Source organism: Pelodiscus sinensis, chromosome 6 (assembly GCF_049634645.1).
Source record: "Pelodiscus sinensis isolate JC-2024 chromosome 6, ASM4963464v1, whole genome shotgun sequence".
Taxonomy (NCBI): domain Eukaryota; kingdom Metazoa; phylum Chordata; order Testudines; family Trionychidae; genus Pelodiscus; species Pelodiscus sinensis.
Window position 1 is genome coordinate 84734516 of NC_134716.1, and position 22767 is coordinate 84757282.

The 22767-nt window shown below is 42.1% G+C and overlaps 1 protein-coding gene and 1 long non-coding RNA gene across 10 annotated transcripts in view; one reads left to right on the plus strand and one right to left on the minus strand.

Annotated features, from left to right (window-relative positions):
• POC5 (POC5 centriolar protein) overlaps positions 1 to 22451 on the minus strand; it is a 47652-nt gene extending 25201 nt beyond the window's left edge. For 2 of the 9 annotated variants that reach the window (XM_006124264.2, XM_006124257.2), the window contains exons 1-4: positions 21276 to 22307; positions 20205 to 20289; positions 11186 to 11234; positions 5545 to 5695 (exon numbers count right to left, since the gene is read on the minus strand). In XM_006124264.2, the coding sequence (XP_006124326.2) occupies positions 5545 to 5695; positions 11186 to 11234; positions 20205 to 20289; positions 21276 to 21312 (322 nt within the window). In that variant the 5' untranslated portion in view covers positions 21313 to 22307. The other 7 variants (XM_006124258.4, XM_006124259.4, XM_006124261.4 and 4 more) reach the window with 7 other exon arrangements.
• LOC142829924 (uncharacterized) lies at positions 1813 to 10559 on the plus strand. Its single transcript, XR_012904849.1, has 3 exons — positions 1813 to 1950; positions 8353 to 8410; positions 10427 to 10559. It is a non-coding gene; the product is annotated as an uncharacterized LOC142829924 (long non-coding RNA).
• Positions 22452 to 22767: the final 316 nt, after the last annotated feature.

The following is a 22767-nucleotide window of genomic DNA, read 5'->3' on the forward strand; positions in this document are numbered from 1 at the left end:
GGTATATATATAAAACTATATATACACCCCCACAAGGGAGACTCTAGATTTGAATGAAATCACAAGGAAACTATAGAATCCTCACTGCAACAGACAGCTGGACCAATGGTAAAAGGCTAAATAGTAATATTTCATATCAAAGATCCCCCTTTTGTTCTTTAATATAAATAATTGTAAGTTAACTTAAGTCTACAACCTCTACAAGAATCTCAACTATTTTAGATTTTACTCTTTAGTAAGTTCTAGCAAACTACCTACAGATTTGAACAATAACCTTTATGCAATAAGTGATCATAACTCTATCACATTTATAATGTGCAAGCAAAATAATACCCAGACTGGTATTTTATATACTTAGTGCTTTAATACAGCTAATTTCACAAAGCTGAAAAAAATATAGGGCAAATCTCCTAAGAGGAAGAATTTAAACCAGAAAAAAGTGTGAGTAAATGGGAATCACTTAAAAACATCAGATACACTCATCCCCACAAACAATCACAAACCCGCAATTAAGGGAGAAGGCTACATGGGATTAAAAAAACCAAAATGTATTATATACTAGAGGACTGCAACCTGCTCGCTATGCTCACCAGCCCCCTCCCCCACCCCCCTCTCTCTGGCCAATGTCACTCTGTCGCCTGGCAGGAAAATCTTTTATATATAGAGAGAGATAAAATGAAAGAAAGAGGAAGTTGATAATGAGGAATATAAAACAGAAGTTAGGAACTGTAGAAAATTGGTAAAGGAAACCTAGCAGAGATAAGGACAAAAGGAATTCTTGAAATATAGTAGGAACAAAAAGAATCCCAACAATGGTACTGGTCCATTATTATATGGAAATGGTAGAACCATCAATAATAATGGAGAAAAGTCAGAAAGACTCATTAAATATTCTTCCTGGATTTGGAGAAAAACAGATGCTATATTCTCCTCATGTGGTAGTGATAATATTCTTTCCATTCATTAGCATATTTGGAGGATGGTAAGCAGAAGCTCGTAGAGTTACACATTTTTAAATCAGCAGGTCTGTATAACTTGCATTCAAGAGTTTTCAGAGAGCTGGCTTATGAGCTCAGACTGATAATTTCATCTTCAGTACACCTTGGAGCACTGAGGAATGTCTACAAGATAGAAGAACGCTAATGTTGTGCTATTTTTTTTTTTAAAGTGAACAAAAATAGGACTGTTAGTCTGACATATTTTGGACAAGATAATGAAGCAGTTTGACTTGTACTACATGACACTAATTAAAAAACTAGAATATATAATGAACACAGGGCACATTTAATGGAGGAAAAGTGGCTGATTGACTTGTTTCAATGTAACTGTAAATGATGAACTATCATTGAGCAGCTCTATTTCCAATGGGGTCCAGCAGGGACTACACTATTTAATATTTTTATCAACTGACATGGAAGAAAATAAAACACACTGATAAAGCTTGCAGAGAATACACAAATTGGGGAAGTAGTAAATAATGAAGTAAAGAGGTGACTGACTTGGAGGAATTTTGATCATCTTGTAAGATGAATGCAAGCAAGCCATGTGTGTTTTAACATGGTGAAATATAAACATACAAACAATGCAGACCATATTTACAGGATGGGGGACTAATTTGGGAAGCAGTGTCCCTGTAAAAGATCTGGGCTGTTAGTGGATAATCAGCTAAAAGTGAGCACTGTGATGCTGTGGCCACAAGGGCTGATGCAATGATCCTTGGATACATAAATGGGGGATTTTGGAGGAGGAGTGAGGTTATTTTTACCTCTATATTTGGTACTGCTGTGACTGCTGCTGGAGTTCTGTTTCTAGGTCCAGTGTCAACAATTCAAGAAGGATATTGAAAAACTGGAGAGGATTCAGAAAAGATGCCTTACAGCAGTATTTCTTAAACTGGTATGCCGCGAGGCAGTCAGAGGTGTGCCGCGGAGAACAACAGATTTAAAAAAGGTAAGGAGTCCTACAAGTCCATGGGGAACAAATATTTAGAAACATGTTCTTCAAGTTGAGAAACATATAACACAATTCATGACCGGAAGCTGAAGCTACACAAATTCAGACTAGAAATAAGGCATATGTTTTTGATGGTAAAAGTAATAAACTTAGAAAAATTTACCAAGGATCATGGTGGATTCTCAATCACCAACAATTTTTAAAATCAGAATTGAATTTTTTCTAAGAGATATGCCCTAAGAATGGTTTTAGGGAAATTCTATGGCCTGTGTTATATGGAGCCAGACTACAAAATCATATTGGTAATTCTGGCCTTGCAATTACATAGTCTGGCTTCCCCATGAAAATTGCACAAGGATAAGAAGACCGTCAGGTTAATAAATTGGAAGGTTTTCTCTGAGAATAATGTAATGTCAGCTTATGCTTGTGTTTAAAAATCAAAACAAAAACACCCCCCACTATGAAACAAGGATCAACAAGCACCTAAATTTCACTTATTCTATCAGTTGAAATAACTACAAACAAAACTTTAGAGGTAGTATAAGATAAGGCATAGTCCCTAGCAGACTTAAATGGTGGAAAGATGAGTCTAGTAAGAATTAAGCTTAAGTCTGCTAAGGTGGAGCAATTCTATATTCAAGCGTAAAGATAAATGATTCCTTAAGGGGACAAATTTTAACTGTAGTATGTGCAGAAATTAATTGGGTGAGGGTGATAGGTGAACTGCTACTCACCAAATGAGCCTAAATCATTACAATAAATAAACCATAAATATTCAGAGGTATTAAATTATCCATTTTAAAGCAGTCAGCCTGCACTGAAGTAAAAAGACTTACCCTGGTTTATTTGCAAATCTAGATTTCTGAAAAGAAAACAGGCAGTATATATTTGAGTGTGTTGTAGGAGAAAACAATCCTGACAAGGCACTCACCCAAATGCCACTTCTGTTATCTGGACCTGAGGATTTGCAACCCAGATTAAACAGAGTTCTATTTATTGAATTCTAAAAAGTACACATTTGAAAATAAAGATGTGAAAACACATGCATCACCAAAAGCAAAAAGCCCTGAACTAATCCTGAGGATTTGACGAGGGGAATTACATGGTCTGGAGTGACTATACAAACTTCAGCTTCCAAACATAGGGCAGCATCAAGCACTGTATTTGTTCAATTCTGAAGAAAATTATACAATGAACCAGAAAACTCTATCCACAGAGGCTGATTTCACCATAGCTGGATTTGAAATCTCTAGTCAGCACCAGTAGTATTTTTGGACTGGAATTTGTTATGTAATATTGTTCAAAACTGATACAGAACTGAGACATTTCCCATTTACCTTCAAAGGCTCAGCAACTTGGTGGTTTCCAGTAACTTGTTCTAGAACTGTCCTAGAATTCTAGAGTTTTGCAATTGTTTTTGAATCCTATCTATCACCATGTTAATAGCACCTAGCTCTTTCATAATGCTTTTTATCCATAGATAGCAAAATGTTTTCCAATGGGATGAGTCTCATTATTCCCATTTTATAAAAAGGGAAACTGAAAAAATACATAAAACCAACCAGTTAATGTTTTCCTCACCATCCCTATTATTGTGCTGGGAGATAAGTAGCCTAGAGAAAAAAATTCTATTGAATTTTGATCACTTGTGCCATCGTGGCTCCTGTTCCCAGATATATCTACTCTCACTCTAGGGCTACGTCTACACTGGCCCCTTTTCCGAAGTAGGAATAAGAGATCCTCCGGAATAGGGCTTTATTCCGGAGGATCGGGCCAGTCTAGATGCTCTTTTCCGGCTTTTCTACAAGCCGGAAAAAAGCGGCGGACATCTTTATTTAAATCCTGCGGGGGATAGTTAAATCCCCCGCGGATTTCCCTATTACGAAGTTTAAAATTAGCATGCCCCTTTCGGAAAAGGGGCCAGTGTAGACGCAGCCTTCGAGTCAGAGATGTAGTACTCTATGACAAAGGATACGATTTGGTAATGAAGGTCATGGATTCTATGACTGGAACAGACCCGTGACTGTTGGCACAGACATGTTATTACACAGCACTGATACACTTCCCATACAGGATACACAGACATCCTCATCACCTCTTTTCTTTCCAAAAAGGTCACTTCATGCTCTATATTCTTCATAAGCACAGAACTACACACTCACTGCACTTAAACCTTTCCATGATAGCATTAATTGTTCTCAAATATCAGTTTTCAAATTCCTCATGTGTCCACATTTCAATGTCCCCGACACTCTTGTACTCTTACTGAGGGTAAAAATTTGCCTTCTACTCCTTCCCATGGTCAGAGAGTACTGGAGAGACGTTTTGGAAATGGTGCACTAATGAGACTGATCTCCTCTTATAAATGAATGATTGCTTCAAGTGGCATCTGTGTGTTTGGAGGGGAAGGAGCAACTAGAAGCAAGGTTGTTATTGGCCAGAGTGCATGAATGTGGCTGGCACTACACAGATTAACTAGCCAAACCTCTGTAGAAGAGAAAGTACGAGGGACACAGCTACTATCACTGCCCTGAAATGCATTGACTTATGGCCTGGAACATCCAACAAATTGTTGTTACTGCTTGAAAATGTAAAAACAATAATACCATTCAAACATTATTTACATCCAGCAAATTACTACTACTAAAAATGCATCTTAATGCTCTAAATTGGAGCATCTTTTCACATTAGACAAGACACAAAATGCTTTGCTTCATCTTATGATGCTTATTCTTGATCAAACTACTCTCACAACAGCTCTCCAACACAAACAGCTATGTTCTTAGGAGAAGTTAATATATGTTATTAATAAGATGAAAGGGAAAATTATCCAGGGTACTTTGAAGTAACACATAGCACTGGTTTCATGTGTTTAAAAGTTGTCAGTTCAAAGACATCAATGGAATGGTTTTACCAAGTGGCAGTGCTCCATTACTTGCATCAGAGCAAATCATATATGCACATGGATGCAAGTGAAAAGGAGAATTTTATATTATTTTCATGTAATTTGCCTGTATGCTTTCCCTCCCATTCCATATTGCAAAATACCCCTATAGAAACTGGCAATCATCTAAAAGGAAAACAAAAACTATTCATGTATATTTAGTTCTTTTTTTGTGATTTAGCAATTACAAATTAAGAAAACCACCAGCACTATGTAATCAGCCAGCTTTCCACAGACAAATAGGAGTGCTCCACAGAAAGTGGTTCTGGGATCACTGTTAGCAGCAGCCTTAGCTTATTTTCTAACACAAGGTAGGTTTAATCTAAAGAAAGACACAAAGCAGAAAGAGTACTTTTAAGAAAAAAAGATCAAAATTCCATACAAAACTTAAGACTAAACAAACAATGCTACAGGATTTAACTACTTTACAACACCTACGCTTTGAACTCCAGAATAACAAATATTTAAAAGAACCCTTTATCACAATGAGTTTCTTAAAGTAACAAAGTTTGCATATTATAATCAGCCAGTGCAATTCAAATGATACAATCACCAGACGCTCAGGTAATATCTATTTATGTTATGAATACTATTTATATTCAGACATATAAACACATTTCTCATTCCCCTCACTGCTCACAGACTACCTGGAGTCTTAGGGTGACTGATGACTTCATCCATTAAACACGAAAACCTGTCATGTGCTGTCAGTTCTGCAGCAGGCTCAGACTGCCTTAGGACACATGGTTCAAACTTTGGAGTCACAACAGCATAACGAAGCAGCTCTTCATATTCATCCTGTCACAAAAGGATGATAAATAATTATAAAGCTACTGTCGTGGATTTTAAACACAAACACAAGAAGAAAGGAATGAAAATGGATATGTTCGCTTTTAAATTAGTGTTTTGTATTACATGGTAGAATAATAATATTACTTATGTTTTCATGGCTCAGCTGTTTCACTTCAATTTAATTGGCAGAGTTAACGTTTTAGCTCTTTTTTATTTCCTATTTTAGAAAGCCCATACTGTATTCTAGTTAATACATTATAATGAGCACACAGTACACATTCTAGTTCTTTGGTAGCTGAACTAAAATTACAGCTATTTTAGGAAGCTCTCTGAATGCCTTCTAAAAACTGCTTGAGTTGGACAAATGTTTCTTTAAATCACTTAAGTTATCAGATGGCCTGCTACTGCTTTTGTGCAACATCTTATTGTATAAGAAGAAATACAGTTTTATTCCCATCACATAGACACTAGAAGAGTAAATCAGGTTTCAATGTTTGTATAATGAAAATATATTTGGGAGAAATTACAAATATGGCTATGGTGAGAGATTTGGTTTTGTTTAAAGTTGGTGAGAGTGTTCAAATCAAATTTAGATGGGAAGACATTGAAGTATTAACTTTTTATGTGTTTTATACACCATATTATAAAATCAAAGACCAATCCAGCTTCCCATCACCATCGCAATCTCCACATCTTGGATTCTGTAATTTTCAATGTGTGTTCTTACGGCATACTGGAAATGGGTTGTACCATTTTAGATACACTGTAGTATGAAAGCATCTATAGGTAAACTCTGTGTTCAGAAATCTGTCCTGTATTATAGCAACATTGCACCACCACCCTAGTTGAAATCATATCATGACGATCATTGATAGGTTGAGCTTTTAAAGTTCTCTAAAAATGAAATGCTTAGTTAGATTCCTTTGAAATTTGTTATGCCTCAGGGAAGGTATAACGTAGGTTTAGTGACCCAAATTTGTGGCCATTTGAGCTACAGGTGGTAGAGACATAAGCTCTTCCAAAAATAACCGTTTTCCAAAAAAAGTTTCTACGTAGAGATTTTTTGTACCAAACTAGAGATTAAACTATTGCTGTGATGCATGTCTGAATAAACTGAACTGGTCCATTTTTTACCCAAGGTACTGCATGGCACTCACTAAAGTCTTTGGGGGACCCAAATTGTGAATGTTATTCCCTTGTGTAGGTATGCAGTGTAGAACTACTACAATGTGCATGCACCAATAAAGAGAGGAAATGGGGGGGGAAATCAGAGGAATTCTGTGGAGCCATTTTATGCTTGCCTGAGTAGTTCAAATGAATGCACCAACACTGCTTCAATGACCACCATACTGACATTCTTAAACATAATCTTTGTACATGTGCAATGAAGATTTAATAACTCATGTTGCTTGTTACAAGTTTATTATATAGTACATTTTTATTTTATGGGGTGGCTTGCTGTGTTCACAGCAGAATGGTCAGCAATAATTCTAGCCCAAATTGTCACATCATGTCAGGAGGTGAAGAGACAGGATTTGGAGAAGGGTGGGGGAAAAGTGTGTAGCTGTGGCAGGGTTGGGCACATTGAACACGTGGTAGAAATGCCTTAGATAAGTTATTTGAGGGGGAAAAATGTATTTCACTAGCTTGAAGTGGCTATTGCCAGATCTTGGAACAGATTAATGTGGTGCTTCCAAAAAACAGTGTGGAGGTTTGGAATTGGTAGCACGGGTACCCTAATGTGGGGAAAATGTGTGTGCACTACAAGGGTTACCTGTGTGCGCATTCTGAGTGATTCTGCAACCTCCTAATCCAGAAAAGTCATGGAAAAGTTGCGGAAGTCATGGAATCTGTGACTTTCAAAGACTTCTGTTCCGTGAGCCTAAGTGGCTAGGAATTGCAAGGTCCTGATGTTTCCAGTGAAGAAAGGGAGCTGTGAGGTACCCCCAGAACTCCTTGCTACCACAGGCAGCGGGGGATCCCTGACTGTTTTGAGACACAGTAGAGGGGGATGCTGGAGCTCTGAACCCAATAGGCGGTGGGAGCCCCCATAGCACCCAACCTGCCTCTGCTGCTGCTTCCAGCTTCTCATTTTGCCAGATATTTTTAATAAGAAATCTCAGATATGTCATGGGAATCTGTGAATTATTCTTTATCACACATGACTTTACTGTGACTTTTAGTAAAAATATCTGTGATAATATCTTACCCTACCTTTCACTCACACAATTCTGTACTGAAATTCTTCCTTTTGCTCACATACATTGTAGGGGACCAAACATAGATATACTCACATCAGAGCCACAAAATTAAAAGCCATTGGTATTTTCACCAACATAGTATAGATTGATCAATGGTACAGAAAGCAAAAGAGTACAGAGTTCCTCTCAGTCATTATAGCTAACAGCAAGTCTTAGCTCATGTAGATAGACAAACAGATATTTATTGTACAGAAGATTTCTGGTTACTTTCCTCTCATCTCTTTTTAAGAATATGACAACGGCTGCAACAGCAGAGACGGTTAAATATCAGTAATCTCTGGGAATAGAAAAGCACCAGAGTACAGTGATTTGTCAAGGAAATGAAAATCCAACCAATAGCTCAAAGTTGTTAGTGAATTAATACAGCATTACTATTTACTCCTACTGTCCTTTCTATTTTAGAACATCAAGGTACTACACAATACAAGCCATTAATTAAGTTTCTTAGCAACCCTGCACGGTGAGTTAAAGGATTAATTATTTGATAAAGGTTAATGCATCTGCTCAAAAGCCAACAATAAGAAGGGGGCAAGACTCACAAATGCAATGTAGATGTTTTCATTTCCAATCATGTGCCTTAGCCACACTCCTCTTTTCACTATCATGCTGCTTATATAGTAAAATTCCATTGGTCCAGCATCCAATGCTCCGGCACTCCTGATGGTCCGGCACCATCAGGAACCCGGAAGTGCTCCGGCTGCCGGACAATTGGAGCTGCTCTGCGACCAGCTTCCCCAATTCTGCCGCTGCTGAAACTGACCAGCAGCTAAATCGGGGAAGCCGGGGGCAGCAGCTAGGGTGCTGCCAGGTTGGTCCTGTAGTGCTGCTCCTTGGGGCTACAGGACCAACCCGGCAGCACCCTAGCTGCTCTTGGGGACGCCTGGGGAAGAGTAGCTGGGGTGCTGCTGGGTTGGTCTCACAGCACCGAAGGGCGGCGCTACCAGACCAATCCAGCAGCACCCCAGCTGCTCTGCCCCAGGCATCCCTGATTCAGCCGCTGCTGAAACTGACTAGCAGCAGCTGAATTGGGGACGCCTGGGGCAGAGCCGGACTATCGAAGGGGAGGCTATGAGGGGTGTGGGGTGGCATCCCCCTCCATCCCACCCCAGACTCCTCATAGCCCCCCCTTCCGATTGTCCGGCATATCTGATAATCCGGCACCCCCTGGGTCCTAAAGGTGCCGTATTATTGGAAGTTTACTGTATGTACATCCTGAGCACTCAAAAAATTCAGACCAAACTCAAGGGAAAAGTAGAGTATATAGATAGCCCTCTGAAATTCTCCTTTCTGAGAAAAATCCATTCACTACTTGCAAGAACACATATGATGGTATATCCAAACTGATCTAACATGCAAGATCACAGAAGTATTGCTCATGTAATTAAAACTGTCAAATTGATGGCATGAAACTTTGCCATAAAAGTTACAGGGCAACTGCTGACAGAAAGCGAATTTGTGTATTTTTTTTAATTGAAGCAAGCAAAGAAGATTAAACTGAGATTTAATGTGTCCTATGAACATTGTAAGTGGTTCACCAAAAGGAGAAATATCTATCCTATTAAAAGAATAACAACCTCCTCCTTCCCCCAAAAACTTTCAGCAACCCATCAGTTGAACTGGAGAGGCCGACAACAAACGTGAAGAATAAAAATAAATCCAATGGTTTAATGGTCACGTGGATATAAAGTAATATTTCCCCAATGCACACCCATACTCTAAATATCACTCCCATGCTATTTCAGTGCGGCAATATCAACTACAAAATTTCACTGACCTCTAGAGGTAAAATATTGGGAACTTGAAGACAAAGAGGATGGAATTATTTAACCTATGCCACCTAGTTTTGCAGTATTAAAAAACCCCACATTAGTATTTCTGAGAACACAAATACACCCATTATTCTATGAAATAGGAAATACTATACCAGAAAACTCAGCAATGACTGAAGTATTAAATGCTTTTTTATTTCAGATTTCATCAAAAAAGTTAGTGTGATCAGATGACACATCCAGTGACCATTAGAGTAAATGGGTAGGATCTAAAGTTAATATAGGGAAAGAAGATGATAAGAATTACTCAGAGAGCTAGATGTCTTCAAGTCAGCAGGGCCTGATGGAATACATCTTACAATACTTAAGAAATTGGCTGAAGAAATCTGAGCCATTAGCAATTATCTATAAAAACTCATAGAGGATGGGATTGATGTTGGGATTGAAAGTTTTATTCTTTTTATATTTGTATTTTAGGATTAATAACATAGCAATGTAAGGTAACATACACATTTGATATTTTATTAAACTAAGCCCTTTAGTAAGATATATATATATTTATTTTAAAGTTTAGTAAGTAAAGAGACAGGATTTTGGTATTGTGTCTATGTTAATGAGATTAGAGATATTGAAGGCCCAGGCCTCCGATGTGAATTGTTTTGATTTTGCTTTTGCTTAATATAAAACAGTACTGTTTACCTTTGAAGGTTTCTGTGAAAGACTGTGTGTGTGAATAAGAAATGTATCATCATAAAGATGAAGGCGTGAAGGCCACCATTAGAGCCAGATTGCCAAGAAAGGAGGGGCAATGCGGGTGAAGACAAAATGTAAAAAACAGTCTGAGAAAAGACATATCGGCATCAGAAGAACCATCAGTGTGTACCCACAGTCAAGAATTGATCAGATTGCAGATTGACGGCTCTAAAGGTGAAGGCATCCCTAAAACCAACTGATTAACAATCCAGGACAGGATGAGCCTCTTGGAGATGTTTTGGGAATGATTAACATCAACAAGATAACAGTAACTGGTCACAAACTGACAGAGCGAAATCCATAGACTTCAACAGAGGAAGGAAGATAATAAAAGCAGGGTGCCTTGCTATGGAACTTTGTGTTCGTCTTGCTACCAACTCCAGGAGAGCATCGGACCACGACTGACAAAAGGCCCTGCTTCCCCTTGTGATCAATCTGGCTGGCCACTAGATTGACTCAGTCTCTGGACTGGTAACTATAACATCATCTGGCAGGACTGTGTGTGCATGGTGTTTGTGTGTTTGAGTGACTGAAAAGCATATGCAACTGTTATATTCTCAATAAATGCAGCGTACTGCCTTTTCCCCTATAAAAGATCTCGCGTGCTTTGTTTAAGCATAAAATTGACGCCAGTGGACTAGAAACAGGCAAATATAGTACTCATCTATTTAAAAAAAAAGGGGGGGGGGGGTAAGAAAAACCCAGGGAATTACCTTAACTTTGGTACCCAGAAAGAAAATGGAGCGATCAACTTGTAAGCACCTAGACATAAGGAGATAAGTAGCTATCACTATGGATTCATCAAGAACAAATCAAATCAATCTAATATCCTTATTTAACAGGATAAGAAGTTCTATAGGAGGTAGGAAATAGTAGGTGTCATATATCTCAACTCTAGTGAGGCTTTTGATACTGTTTTGCATGACCTTCTCATAAGCAAACTAGAAAAATATAGCCTAGACAAAACTAATATAAGGTGGGTTCAAAACTGATTGAAAAACTATACTCAGAATACTTCTCAGTGATTCACTACCAAGCTAGACAGTCATATCAAGTGGGGTTCTGCAGAGATCTGTCCGGAATCTGGGTCTATTAATTATTTTCATAAATGATATGGATAATGGCAGAGAGAATATACTTATATTTTTGTAGACAACACTAAGCTGTGAGGTAGTGCACTCATTTTGGAGAACAGGATTAGAATTCAAAATGATCCTGTCAAACTGGAGAAATGAATAGGATGAAATTCAATTAGGGATGCAAAATCCTGTTTAATTGGTTAACTGGTTAAACATAATGTTTAATAAGTTAACTGATGGGGGGGCTTTTCTTCCCTCAACCCCTGGCACAATGGAGCTGAAGCAGCACCCCACTTCAAGCAGGAAGTTCACCCGCCTGGGTGGAACAGGCCCGCCATAGACAGGGGCTGCTACAGCTGGGCTGAAACTCCTCTGTCCAGGGTGGGTACCACAGGGTAGGAGCAGCCCCCACTGGTGAACTGTGGCAAGCAGGGATCTGTCCTAGCCCCCACTGGTGAACTAGAACCAGTAAGCACCACCCATTAACTGATTAACGGTTGAGGATGATGCTTACCTATTAACCAATTACATCCCTAAATTCAATAAGGGAAATGCAAAATACTGTCAGAAAGGACTAATCAGTTGCACAAATACAAAATGGGAAGTGATTGCCTAGAAAGGAGTAGCATTGTAAAGGACCTGGGAAGGTGGGGGTTATATTGGGTCATGAACCAAACACACATCAACAATGTAATACTGTTGGAAAAAAAAGGAAAGAAAGCAAACATCATTATTCTGGGATGGTATCAGAAGGAGTCTTGCAAACAAGACTCAAGTAGTAATTCTTCCATTCTACTCAGCACTGATAAGGCTTCAGCTGGAGTATTGTGTCTAGCTCTGTGTACCACACTTCAGGAAAGTCGTGGACAAATTGAAGAAGAACAAAAATGATTATAGGTCTAGAATAAAAGAAAAAAATCTTGTTTTGTTTAGTCTAAAGAGAAGACTGAGGGGTACAGGGTAACAGCTTTCTACATACTTGAAAACTGTTATAAAAAGGGAAGTGATACACTGTTCTCTCTATCCACTGAGGACAGGAAAAGTAGCAAGGGGTTTAAATTGCAGCAAGGGATATTTAGGTTAATTAGGAAAAATCTTCCTAACTATCAGTGTACATGAGCACTGTAATCACCTAGGGAGGCTATGGATCTCCATCAGTGGAGACTTAAGAACAGATTAGACTAACATCTTTCAGGGATATTCTAGGTAATAGTGCAGAGGACTGAACTAGATGACCTATCGAGTCCTGTTTCCAGGATTCTATTATTACAAGGTAAAATTAAAAAAAAAGCAAAAACTAACAGTTCTAAGAAAAGCAGCAGCAGTTTATACATATTAAGTACCTCTGTAAGTCTGACCTATAGTGATTATGCCACACTAGACTAGACTTTGAACCAACTGTAAGGAGGACTATTATCTATCTGCATGCTAACCTCAGGACTTGCCTGATATTCAGTAACAATTTAATACAGACATAGTCCTGTCTATTTTCTGAACTTCTTATATGGCAATGCCTTTGTCTTATCCTCTGACTTAGAACCTAAGAATGGCCATACTGGGTGAGATCAAAGGTCCAGCTAGCTCAGTATCCTGTCTTCTGATAGTGGCCAATGCCAAGTACCACTGAGAGAATGAACAGAACAGGTAATCATCAAGTGACCCATCTTTTGTTGCCATTTTCAGCTTCTGATACACAAAGGCTAGGGACACCATTCCTGTCCATCCTGGCTAATAGCCATTGATGGCACTATCATCCTCCATTAATTTATCTAGCTCTTATTGAACCCAGTGATAGTCCTGGCCTTCACATCATACTCTGGCAAGGAGTTCCACAGACTGACTGTGCATTATGTGACTTCAGTGTTAGAAATATGGATGAATTGCTCTTGTAGATAGGCTTTCTGATGGTGGATTCAACAAGAGCCATAATCATATATCAATATTATTGCTCACTTATTCCACTGAGTGACTGAAAGCTAAAAGGCATCAACCGGCAAAACTTTCTTTTGCTGCCAAAATTAGCCTACAGGCAGTCTCCGACTTATGCGGATCCGACTTCTGTCGGATCCGCACTTACGAACGGGGCTTTTCTCGCCCCAGAGCTCACGGGCGGCGGGTCGCCACCCATGTCCTCCGGGGCGAGAAAATCTTCTCCAGGTCTCCCTGGTCTGCTGGGGGGGTCCAGCAAAGCCGCTGGACCCCCCCCCAGCAGACCAGGGACACTAGAGTAAAGCCGCCGCCTGGGCGGCTTTGATCGTTTGCCCAGAAGCAAAGCCGCCCAGGCAGCAGGACCCCGCCACCTGGGCGGCTTTGCTCCTGTCCCCCTGGTCTGCTGGGGGGGGGGGTCCAGCAAAGCCGCTGGACCCCCCCAGCAGACCAGGGGGACAGGAGCAAAACCGCCCAGGCGGCGGGGGTCCCGCCGCCTGGGCGGCTTTGCTCGGGTCTCCCTGGTCTGCTGGGGGGGAGGGGGCGCAGCTAGTGCGCCCCCCCCCAGCAGACCAGGCTTTTGTTGCGGGACGCCTCAGGTAGAGCAGCTGGGGTGCTGCCGGGTTGGTCCTGTGGGAACCTATCGGGCAGCGCCCCAGCTGTTCTGTCCCAGGCTCCAGATTCAGCAGCTGTTGAAACTGATCAGGCTGATTCCAGGAAGCTGGGGGCAGAGCAACTCTGCCTCAGGCTTCCTGTAGTCAGCCCCTGGTCAGTTTCAGTGGCAGCAGCTGAATCTGGAGCCAGTTCCGACTTACATATAAATTCAACTTAAGAACAAACCTATAGTCCCTATCTTGTACGTAACCCGGGGACTGCCTGTATTTTCGGTAGATTTCTGTCAGCAGAAATATCTATTTAAACTCCATCAATCAATTGTGGTTTCTAGTGGCTTTAAGAACCAAGAGCTACATTAAGGACTAAGCATGTACTATAGTCCAAATTCTGGTGAGGAATGAGATGCTACTAGGTTGAATTTACTAATGTTTAAAACGTATACAGCACTTTTCGCCTTTTAAAGTGCTTTACAAACATCTTCAATAGCTCATATCAACTGAAAAACTAGGTGGGCTGTCTAGCTGACCTGTTTTAAAGGTTTCTGAAACAATAAATTCCTGTTTGGCTGAGTATGTAAGTCTATAGATATTTTTTAAATATTAACTCTGGAGATGGAGCAACACAGATTTGTACAATTAGAAATAATGGGATTACTTTAAGAAAAGAAAATGAAATTTTTCTAATCAGGATTAACTCCCCAGAGCTAAGATATAGCTGCCTGTAGAATAGATTCTCAAAGAATATGATGTAAGATCCATAGCTTGGGACAATTAAAGACAAGTTCAGATATAAGGTTTCTGGAACTTAAGTTTTTTGACAGAACACTTGTATTGTAAAACTTCTGTGTGAACAAACTTAGTCCTGGGTAATTGTGCAATTGTTGCATTGAAGGAAAAATTAAGGGGATGAAAGCATGTGTGCAAGCTAAAATAGGCATAATATGATTCTGGTTTTTGAATGGATACTGAAGTATTCCAAAAGCCAGTCATTTCAGCCTCCTTTTCTGAGAGGATGCAGATGCTTTCTCCAAGATATATCAGTAAAGTGTACAAAAAATGTGGAGTAAGTAAGTATAGTACCACTTGAATGGGCTGATATCTTTAAACCACTGACCTCCAAAGTGAAATCCTGACCCAATAAATATTAATGAGAGTTCTGCTAGACTTCAGTGTGCCACAATTTCATCCTGATTGTCAATGATACCTACTCATGCCATCCACACAAGGTACAGCAGGAAAAAACAGGGCTCTTAATCTTTAAAATACATTAATTCTATTTTGTGGGTGAAGATATGACTCTTTTCCTGTTGTACTTTGTGCAGGACAAGGTGGCATGAGTATGCATCATTGCTGACCAGGGATGGAAGAAAGATAAATCTTTGTTAGTATTGGACTGATGTTATTGATGCTGAAAAGATTGAAAAATTAAGAATACAAAAAACCCAAAAAACAAACAAACCCACAGCCCATTCAAAACAAACAAGTTCTTTAATGAAAATAATTCTTGTCAATGAGAAAGACTGGAGGAATTGAATATCCAGGTGAGAGCTCAAAAGCATTCCCTTCTAAGCTTTCCAAATAAAATTGATCCACCTTCACCCATGGGTATACCTGTGATAATCTGAGATTTTTTTTGTACAGTTTAGTAGATTTATGAGATTTTGAACTCTTTATCAAGCTGCATACTCCTTTTTGAAGGTAGCAGTTTCTCTTGACACCTTTGCCTTCACACTGGACTGAAATTTTTAAAGTGGGTGGCAAAGGGATAACAAAATAGGGCTACTAACTCATTAACTTGATCACTCAAATGTAATTGCTCTACCAAAACTGGCTTTCAACCCAGAGAACTAGTTTGCCAAGGGAGAAATCCCCTAGCAACAAGGTCAACAGTTTGTAATGACCAAGAAGTCACTTGAGAGAGGGGCTAGAAGGTTTAAAAAAAAAAAAAAAAAAAACACCCACAGGAGCAGATCCCGTAACTCTTCACTTGTTTTTTCACCAGCTCAGGCATGTAGGAGCCTGATGATGCAAGAAGAATCCTGATTTCCTGAACTGAGTTGGACCCTAATGACTCAATGGGAAGCATGAGCTAATGAGCAGCACTGCATTTAGAATAACTTAAAAAACAACTAGTCTAGTAGCACCTTAAAGACTAACAAAACATGTAGATGGTATGTAGCTTTCATGGGCCCAACCCACTTCTTCAGATGACTAGAGTATTAAAAGTCCAGATCCAAGAATAAGTAAGAGAAGGGGCGGGGGGCAGGAGGAAAAAAAAAGGAGAAAAAAAAAGACAGTGAATATTTTTTTTCTGAGAGCGAGGGGTCATTTTCCAGGATAGGTTGTAGATTGTTGTTATTTTCTAAATGATAAGAACTCTTGTGCAATATTTGTTAATCAGAATACAATTCTCAGCAAAGTATCTGTTATGTGCCATATCTACCATTTGGCTTCATAACAATGGAAACAGGAAGCCTCAGTGCCAGTAGAATTCTGAAAGAGAGGTATCTCTATGTTACTAAGGTATTTTATGGGTCAGTGCTTGTCTTGGAGGGCCTAAGGCAAGTGAGCTGCAGAGCTCAATTTCCATGCAGGGGTGGCAGACAGTGTGCAGGAAGCATGCTAGTGAAGCCAAAGGAGGAAATAGTGCTCCAGCTGCCTGAGGCTGAAGGAAGATTATAGCACACAGTGGATTAAGGGCCTGGATTCCCTCACATCAATTTGATGTGCCATCAAAGAGTGTCCAACCAGATCTGTAACAATCTCCTTTTATAGGAATAAAATTGATATTACTAAGGAGAGTATTTTTGTTGAAAGGCGCTACAGATTTCCTATGTGTAAACAGGAAAGAAGAATAAACACCACCATAAAAATTTCTGTTAAAATCCTCAAGGCAGCAGAAGATATTACGTATAAAAAAAATTAATGTACTTTATTTTTCTGAGTTGTCCATCAGACAGGCCAGAGATGAGGGGTGAAATGTTGCCACTGACATAAGAGAGAACTAAGGTTTCACTCATCTATCCTTCATTCAGGATAAATGCAGAAAACAATTAGGCTGTGTCTACACTGGCGCGATCTCCTTCAAAAGTGGCTGCTCTTGCACAAAAACTTGCTGCCTGTCTACACTGGCCGCGTGTTCTTGCGCAAGTAAACTGACTTTCTAATGTATAAAATCAGGGCTTCTTGCGCGAGAACTCTGACGCTCCCGCTCAGGAATAAGCCCTCTTGCACAAGAGCTTTTCCAGAAGAGGCCAGTGTAGACAGGCAACATGAATTTCTTGCGCAAGAGAACCCTATGGTTAAAATGGCCATCAGAGCTTTCTTGCGCAAGAGAGTATCTACACTGGCATGGATGCTCTTGCGCAAAAGCACATCACTTGCACAAAAGCACATGCCAGTGTAGACGTTGTCCTCTGAAAGAGTTTTTGCAGAAGAACTCTTCTGCAAGAGTTTTTGCGTGAGAACACGCCAGTGTAGCTGAAGCCCTTTTTTTAGATAGCTGAAATAATAAAAACAACCATCTGAAACATATACAGGCAGTCCCCGACTTACGCGGATCCGACTTATGTCGGATCCGCATTTACGAACGGGGCTTTCTCGCCCCGGAGCTTGCAAGCAGCGGGACCGCCCAGAGCGCAGCGGTCCCGCCACCTCGACCTCCGGGGCGAGAAAAGCTGCTCCGGGTGCCCCTGGTCTGCTGGGGACCGTCTCCAGCAGACCAGAGGCACCGGGAGCAAAGCGGCAGCGGGGTCCCGCGCCTCTGAGGCTTTGCCAGAGCAAAGCCTCAGAGGCGCGGGACCCCGCCGCCGCTGCGGCTTTGCTCCCAGTGCCCCTGGTCTGCTGGGGACCGTCTCCCCAGCACCAGGAGCAAAGCCACAGCAGCGGCAGGGTCCCGCGCCTCTGAGGCTTTGCCAGAGCAAAGCCTCAGAGGGGCGGCACCCCACCGCCGCTGCGGCTTTGCTCCCCGTGTCCCTGGTCTGCTGGGGGGGGGGGTGGCGCAGCTAGTGCGCCCTTCGCCCCCTCCGCCCCCCCGCCAGCAGACCAGGCTTTTGTTGTGGACCCTGGGGTAGGAGCAGCTGGGGTGCTGCCGGGTTGGTCCTGCAGGGACCTACCTGGCAGCCCAGCTGTTCTGTCCCAGGCTCGAGATTCAGCCGCTGTTGAAACTGATCAGTGGCTGATTCCAGGAAGCTGGGGGCAGAGCAATTCTGCCTCCAGCTTCCTGTAGTCAGCCCCTGGTCAGTTTCAGCAGCAACGGCTGAATCTGGAGCCAGTTCCGACTTACATACAAATTCAACTTAAGAACAAACCTATAGTCCCTATCTTGTACGTAACCCCGGGACTGCCTGTACTACAGGAAAGATTAATTAGGAATTGAGCTATGTGGGCACAGAGGTTTCACTGGTGCCAGAATGCAAATACAGAAGACTGGGTATTTAGGGGGAGCATGAGGATTAGGGGGGCAGAATCAGAAAGAGAAGGCAACAGAAAGCTAAGGATAACCAGAGAAATATTTGCAGCATAACTCTGAAAGAAAGCAAAGGGAACTTTCTGGATAGAGAGCTGGCTAGAAAAAGACTTAGAATATCAAGCAAAGAAACTGCCTTCTACTTGATTCCTACTGTGTTCAGATAAACAGGAAATTATGTACAGTAAAACTCCATTGGTCCAGCATCCAATGCTCCGGCACTCCTGATGGTACGGCACCATCGGGAACCCGGAAGGGCAGGGCTGCCGGACAATTGGAGCTGCTCTGCACCCAGCTTCCCTTATTCAGCCGCTGCTGAAACTGACCAACAGCTGAATCGGGAAAGCCGGGGACAGAGCAGCTGGCATGCTGCCGAATTGGTACTGTAGCACTGCCCCTCGGGGCTGCAGGACCAAGCCGGCAGCACCCCAGCTGCTCTTGGGGACGCCTGGGGCAGAGCAGCTGGAGTGCTGCCGGGTTGGTCACTCAGCGCCAAGGGGCGGCGCTACGGGACCAACCCGGCAGCTCCCCAGCTGCCCTGCCCCAGGCGTCCCCGATTCAGCCGCTGCTGAAACTGACCAGCAGCTGATTCCAGGGCAGCTCTGCCCCGGGCTTCCTGGAGTCAGCCGCTGATCAGTTTCAGCAGTGGCTGACTTGGGGACGCCTGGGGCAGAGCAGCTGGGGTGCTGCTGGGTTGGTCCCATAGTGCCGCTCTTATGTCAGAGCTGCTCTGCCCCGGGCTTCCTGGAATCAACCGCTGGTCAGTTTCAGCAGCGGCTGAATCGGGGATGCCTGGGGCAAAGCAGCTGGGGTGCTGCCGGGTTGGTCCCATAGCGCCACCCCTCAGCGCTGCTGGACCAACCCGGCAGCACCCAAGCTGCTCTGCCCCAGGCACCCCCAATTCAGCCGCTGCTGAAACTGACCAGCAGTGGCTCAATCGGGGACGCCTGGGGCAGAACTAGACTATTGGAAGGGGGGACTATGAGGGGTCTGGGGTGGCACCCCCCACCCCACCCCACCCCGGACTCCTCATAGCCCCCACTTTCGATAGTCCGGCATATCTGATAATCCGGCACCCCCTGGGCCCGAAAGGTGCCAGATTATCGGAAGTTTACTGTACATCCTTTGTAAATAAACAGGATTGCACCAAAGAAACTACAAGCATTGTTCTTTCCTCCTAACAGAAACAACATTCAAGATCTTGAATACTGGTTAATCACTAGCATCAAGAGACATAATGATGTTTTCTAGCCTTAATATCAGTTTTATTCCTTTAATTTAGTTATGCACACCAATGTGAATAGTTGTAAGAAAGCAGAAGTCTTTTACTTCTGGGATAAATGTGCCGTCTTTTAAACTTAAGTCAAAACACATACTCTATATATTAAATGTTTTGTGCAATTACATCAAGTTTGAATCTTTACTGAACAAAAACTAGCAATGTTACATTTGTTATAAAAACTAAAATTGTGCTTGTATTCTCTATTTTGCTTCATTCCATTAGCATTCTTATTTCTCTATTATAATGCCTAAAATAAATACAAATTAGAAAACGCTGAAAGTTACTCACTGCATTTCTTCACAATTACATTCTGTCAAATAAAGTGCCATAAAAGAGGTTCAAATGCAATTGCTTCTGTCCTACCTGAAGATCTGAAGAGACAGAACTGCCTCGATCTGAGTCTTTTGGCAAAACTGGACTTGTGCTTTTCTCCTCATCTGATGACATTCTGCACAAAGACAATTCTATAAAATAGCAGAAGCTGAACTTCATTTTTTAATTACAAAAAAAAAATGATTGGAGACCTTTCTTAAACAAGGAAATGGGTAGGTTAGACCTTATCTAGGTTCTTGGGACATGGAGCAGTCAAAGGACTTGAGGCCCAAAGGGAAGAAAGGTGTTGACCTATTGCAGCTTTCAAGAGTCCTGCTGAGAGATAAGAAACTTTGTGGGGCACAGAAGAAAACTGATTATTTTCGGGGTATGCAGAAGAGAATGGGGTGAAGCAACAAACGATTGAGTCAAGTATGAGAAAATGAATTTGAGAGCTAGGAATGATTAGTGAATGTATGGCATGTCAATGTGATTATCTGGTGTATTTATGAGAATGGTTATTAGCATTATACCTGAGCAAAAGAGAACAGGACAGGGTTGTTTTTTTTGGTTTTGGTCTAAAGTACATTCACAAGAGTGACTTTATAAGCAAGGGAAAGGTTTTTTTTTGTTTGTTTGTTTTTTATAAAAAGAACCAGACTGATAACAGGAAAAACTAGCTGTTTATACAAGTTAAAAGTACAGAAAGAAAACAGAAGAAAAAATTCATTTTTTAATGTGTGCAATCTAATTTTTAAATACAGGGTAGATATTTTCAAACAAATATAGTTTTTAGTTTGCCAGTGGTCCTTTTAAATTTTATCATTAAACTGGCAGAAAGCAACCTGCTTTAAGTAACTATATATCCATTGTTGTTTTCAAAGTGAGAAACTAGGGCAGGGAATTATTTATTTGTTTGATTTCATTGGGCAAAGCACTTGACTTTTAAGTGAAGATTTGAGATCAGTTCAATGTTTACTTAAGTGTAATGTGCTGTGGTATTGACAACAGCTCTAATAGTGGAGTCTTTCTGTAGGAGAGAAAAAAAATCTGTCTTCCCTCCATATAAACCAGGAGTCACCTCATTTCCCCCTCTCCCACCACCACCTTACCTCACCTCACCTGAATTTTGTACTTTGCTTGTCGAATTAATATCCATTTTACAGCTTCCACTATTAGTAGAATTGCTCCAATGGCAGGTGAACAAGTGCTACAAAGGGCACTAGTGAGAGCAAGATCAGACTGAATAATAATACTGCTAAGATATGCTGGTAGGAAGAAGCTACTGAATCTTCAAAAGTCTGTGCATGGAGGGGAGGGGAAACACAGGGACATATAACTGAGAGGTTGTGGACTTCCACTGGGGAAGGAGATTACTACTGTATTTGAAATATTGATGTAGGTTACATGTTCCATAAAGGTGGTGGATAAGCGCACAGATAGTAATGCTCAGGGCATTGCCAATAATTGCAAGTGGCACCCACAAAGCTAACTATATATGGCCATGGATAATATTGTTGGGGGACAACAAGGTAAGGGAAGAAGTGGCAGGAGTGTAGAATCAAGGGGGATACTCATTTATGCACAAGTTTGCAGGGGAGCGAGTTTCAGGATTTCAATGAAAATCAGTCACAAATGGACATGGAAATTCAGAAAAAAGTTACAAATATGCTAATGGTGTTCAGGCACAATCATACATGGGAAAGAGTTCAGTGGGGGTTGGGTTGTGACTGAATAATGGACAAGGAAGTTCAGCAAGAACAGCAGCTACTGGGGGGGGCACAGTGATGATGGGTCAGGCAGGGCAGTTAGTAGGGGGCTGCAATTCTCGGGGACGCAGGGGAATCAGTAGGAGCTGTGGGTTAGTGGGGACGGGGAAGTGATAGTTATGGGGCAGCGAGACAGAGGCTATGGGGCTAGAGGAGCCGTGGGCATGGGGCAAAAAAGGCAGGAGAGGCCGCGGCTAGAGGACGGGACAGGCCTTTGGGCAGTAGCCGGGAGGGGGCCGTGGCCAGGGGGAGGGCGGGGGGTCTGCACGCTCACGGAGTCTCTCCCCTGTACACCCTCCTCCTGCTGCTCCTCCTCCAGGCAGCGCCTCGTGTCTGCCCCAGGCGTTGGCGAGGCCTCAATCTCCCTGCAGGACCCCCGCGACCTCCCCCTACCTGCGCAGCCCCCGCCTACGGGCTCAGCCTCCCCCGGCGCGGCCCCGACTGACTCCGGAGCGTGACAGTTTCAAACTGCAATCGGTATAAGCCAAAGCCACTGAGATTGGTTCCGAGTGCTTTTGTAACGCAGCCTATCATTGGAGAGCCGTTTCGTAGCACAGCCAATCAGTGCGTGCGCAACTAATTCTGAAACTGCCTCCCCAATGGGCGTGCAGGGGTTAGCGGCCTCGCGGGCATGCAGTCTCCACTCTGCCCGTCTCTGATGGGCGTCATGTGCCCCGTGGGCAGGGCAGAGATGCTTCCGCCCGCCGATTGGCCAGTCATGCTGCCCGGGCCGGTAAGGCGGGTAGCGAACGGGCAGTTGGGCGTGAGGGTGTCACGTGAGCAGGGTTGGGCTCAGGCAAGTGGTGCGCGTGGCTGATGCTCCGGCCCAGCTGCCTGGTAGGCCG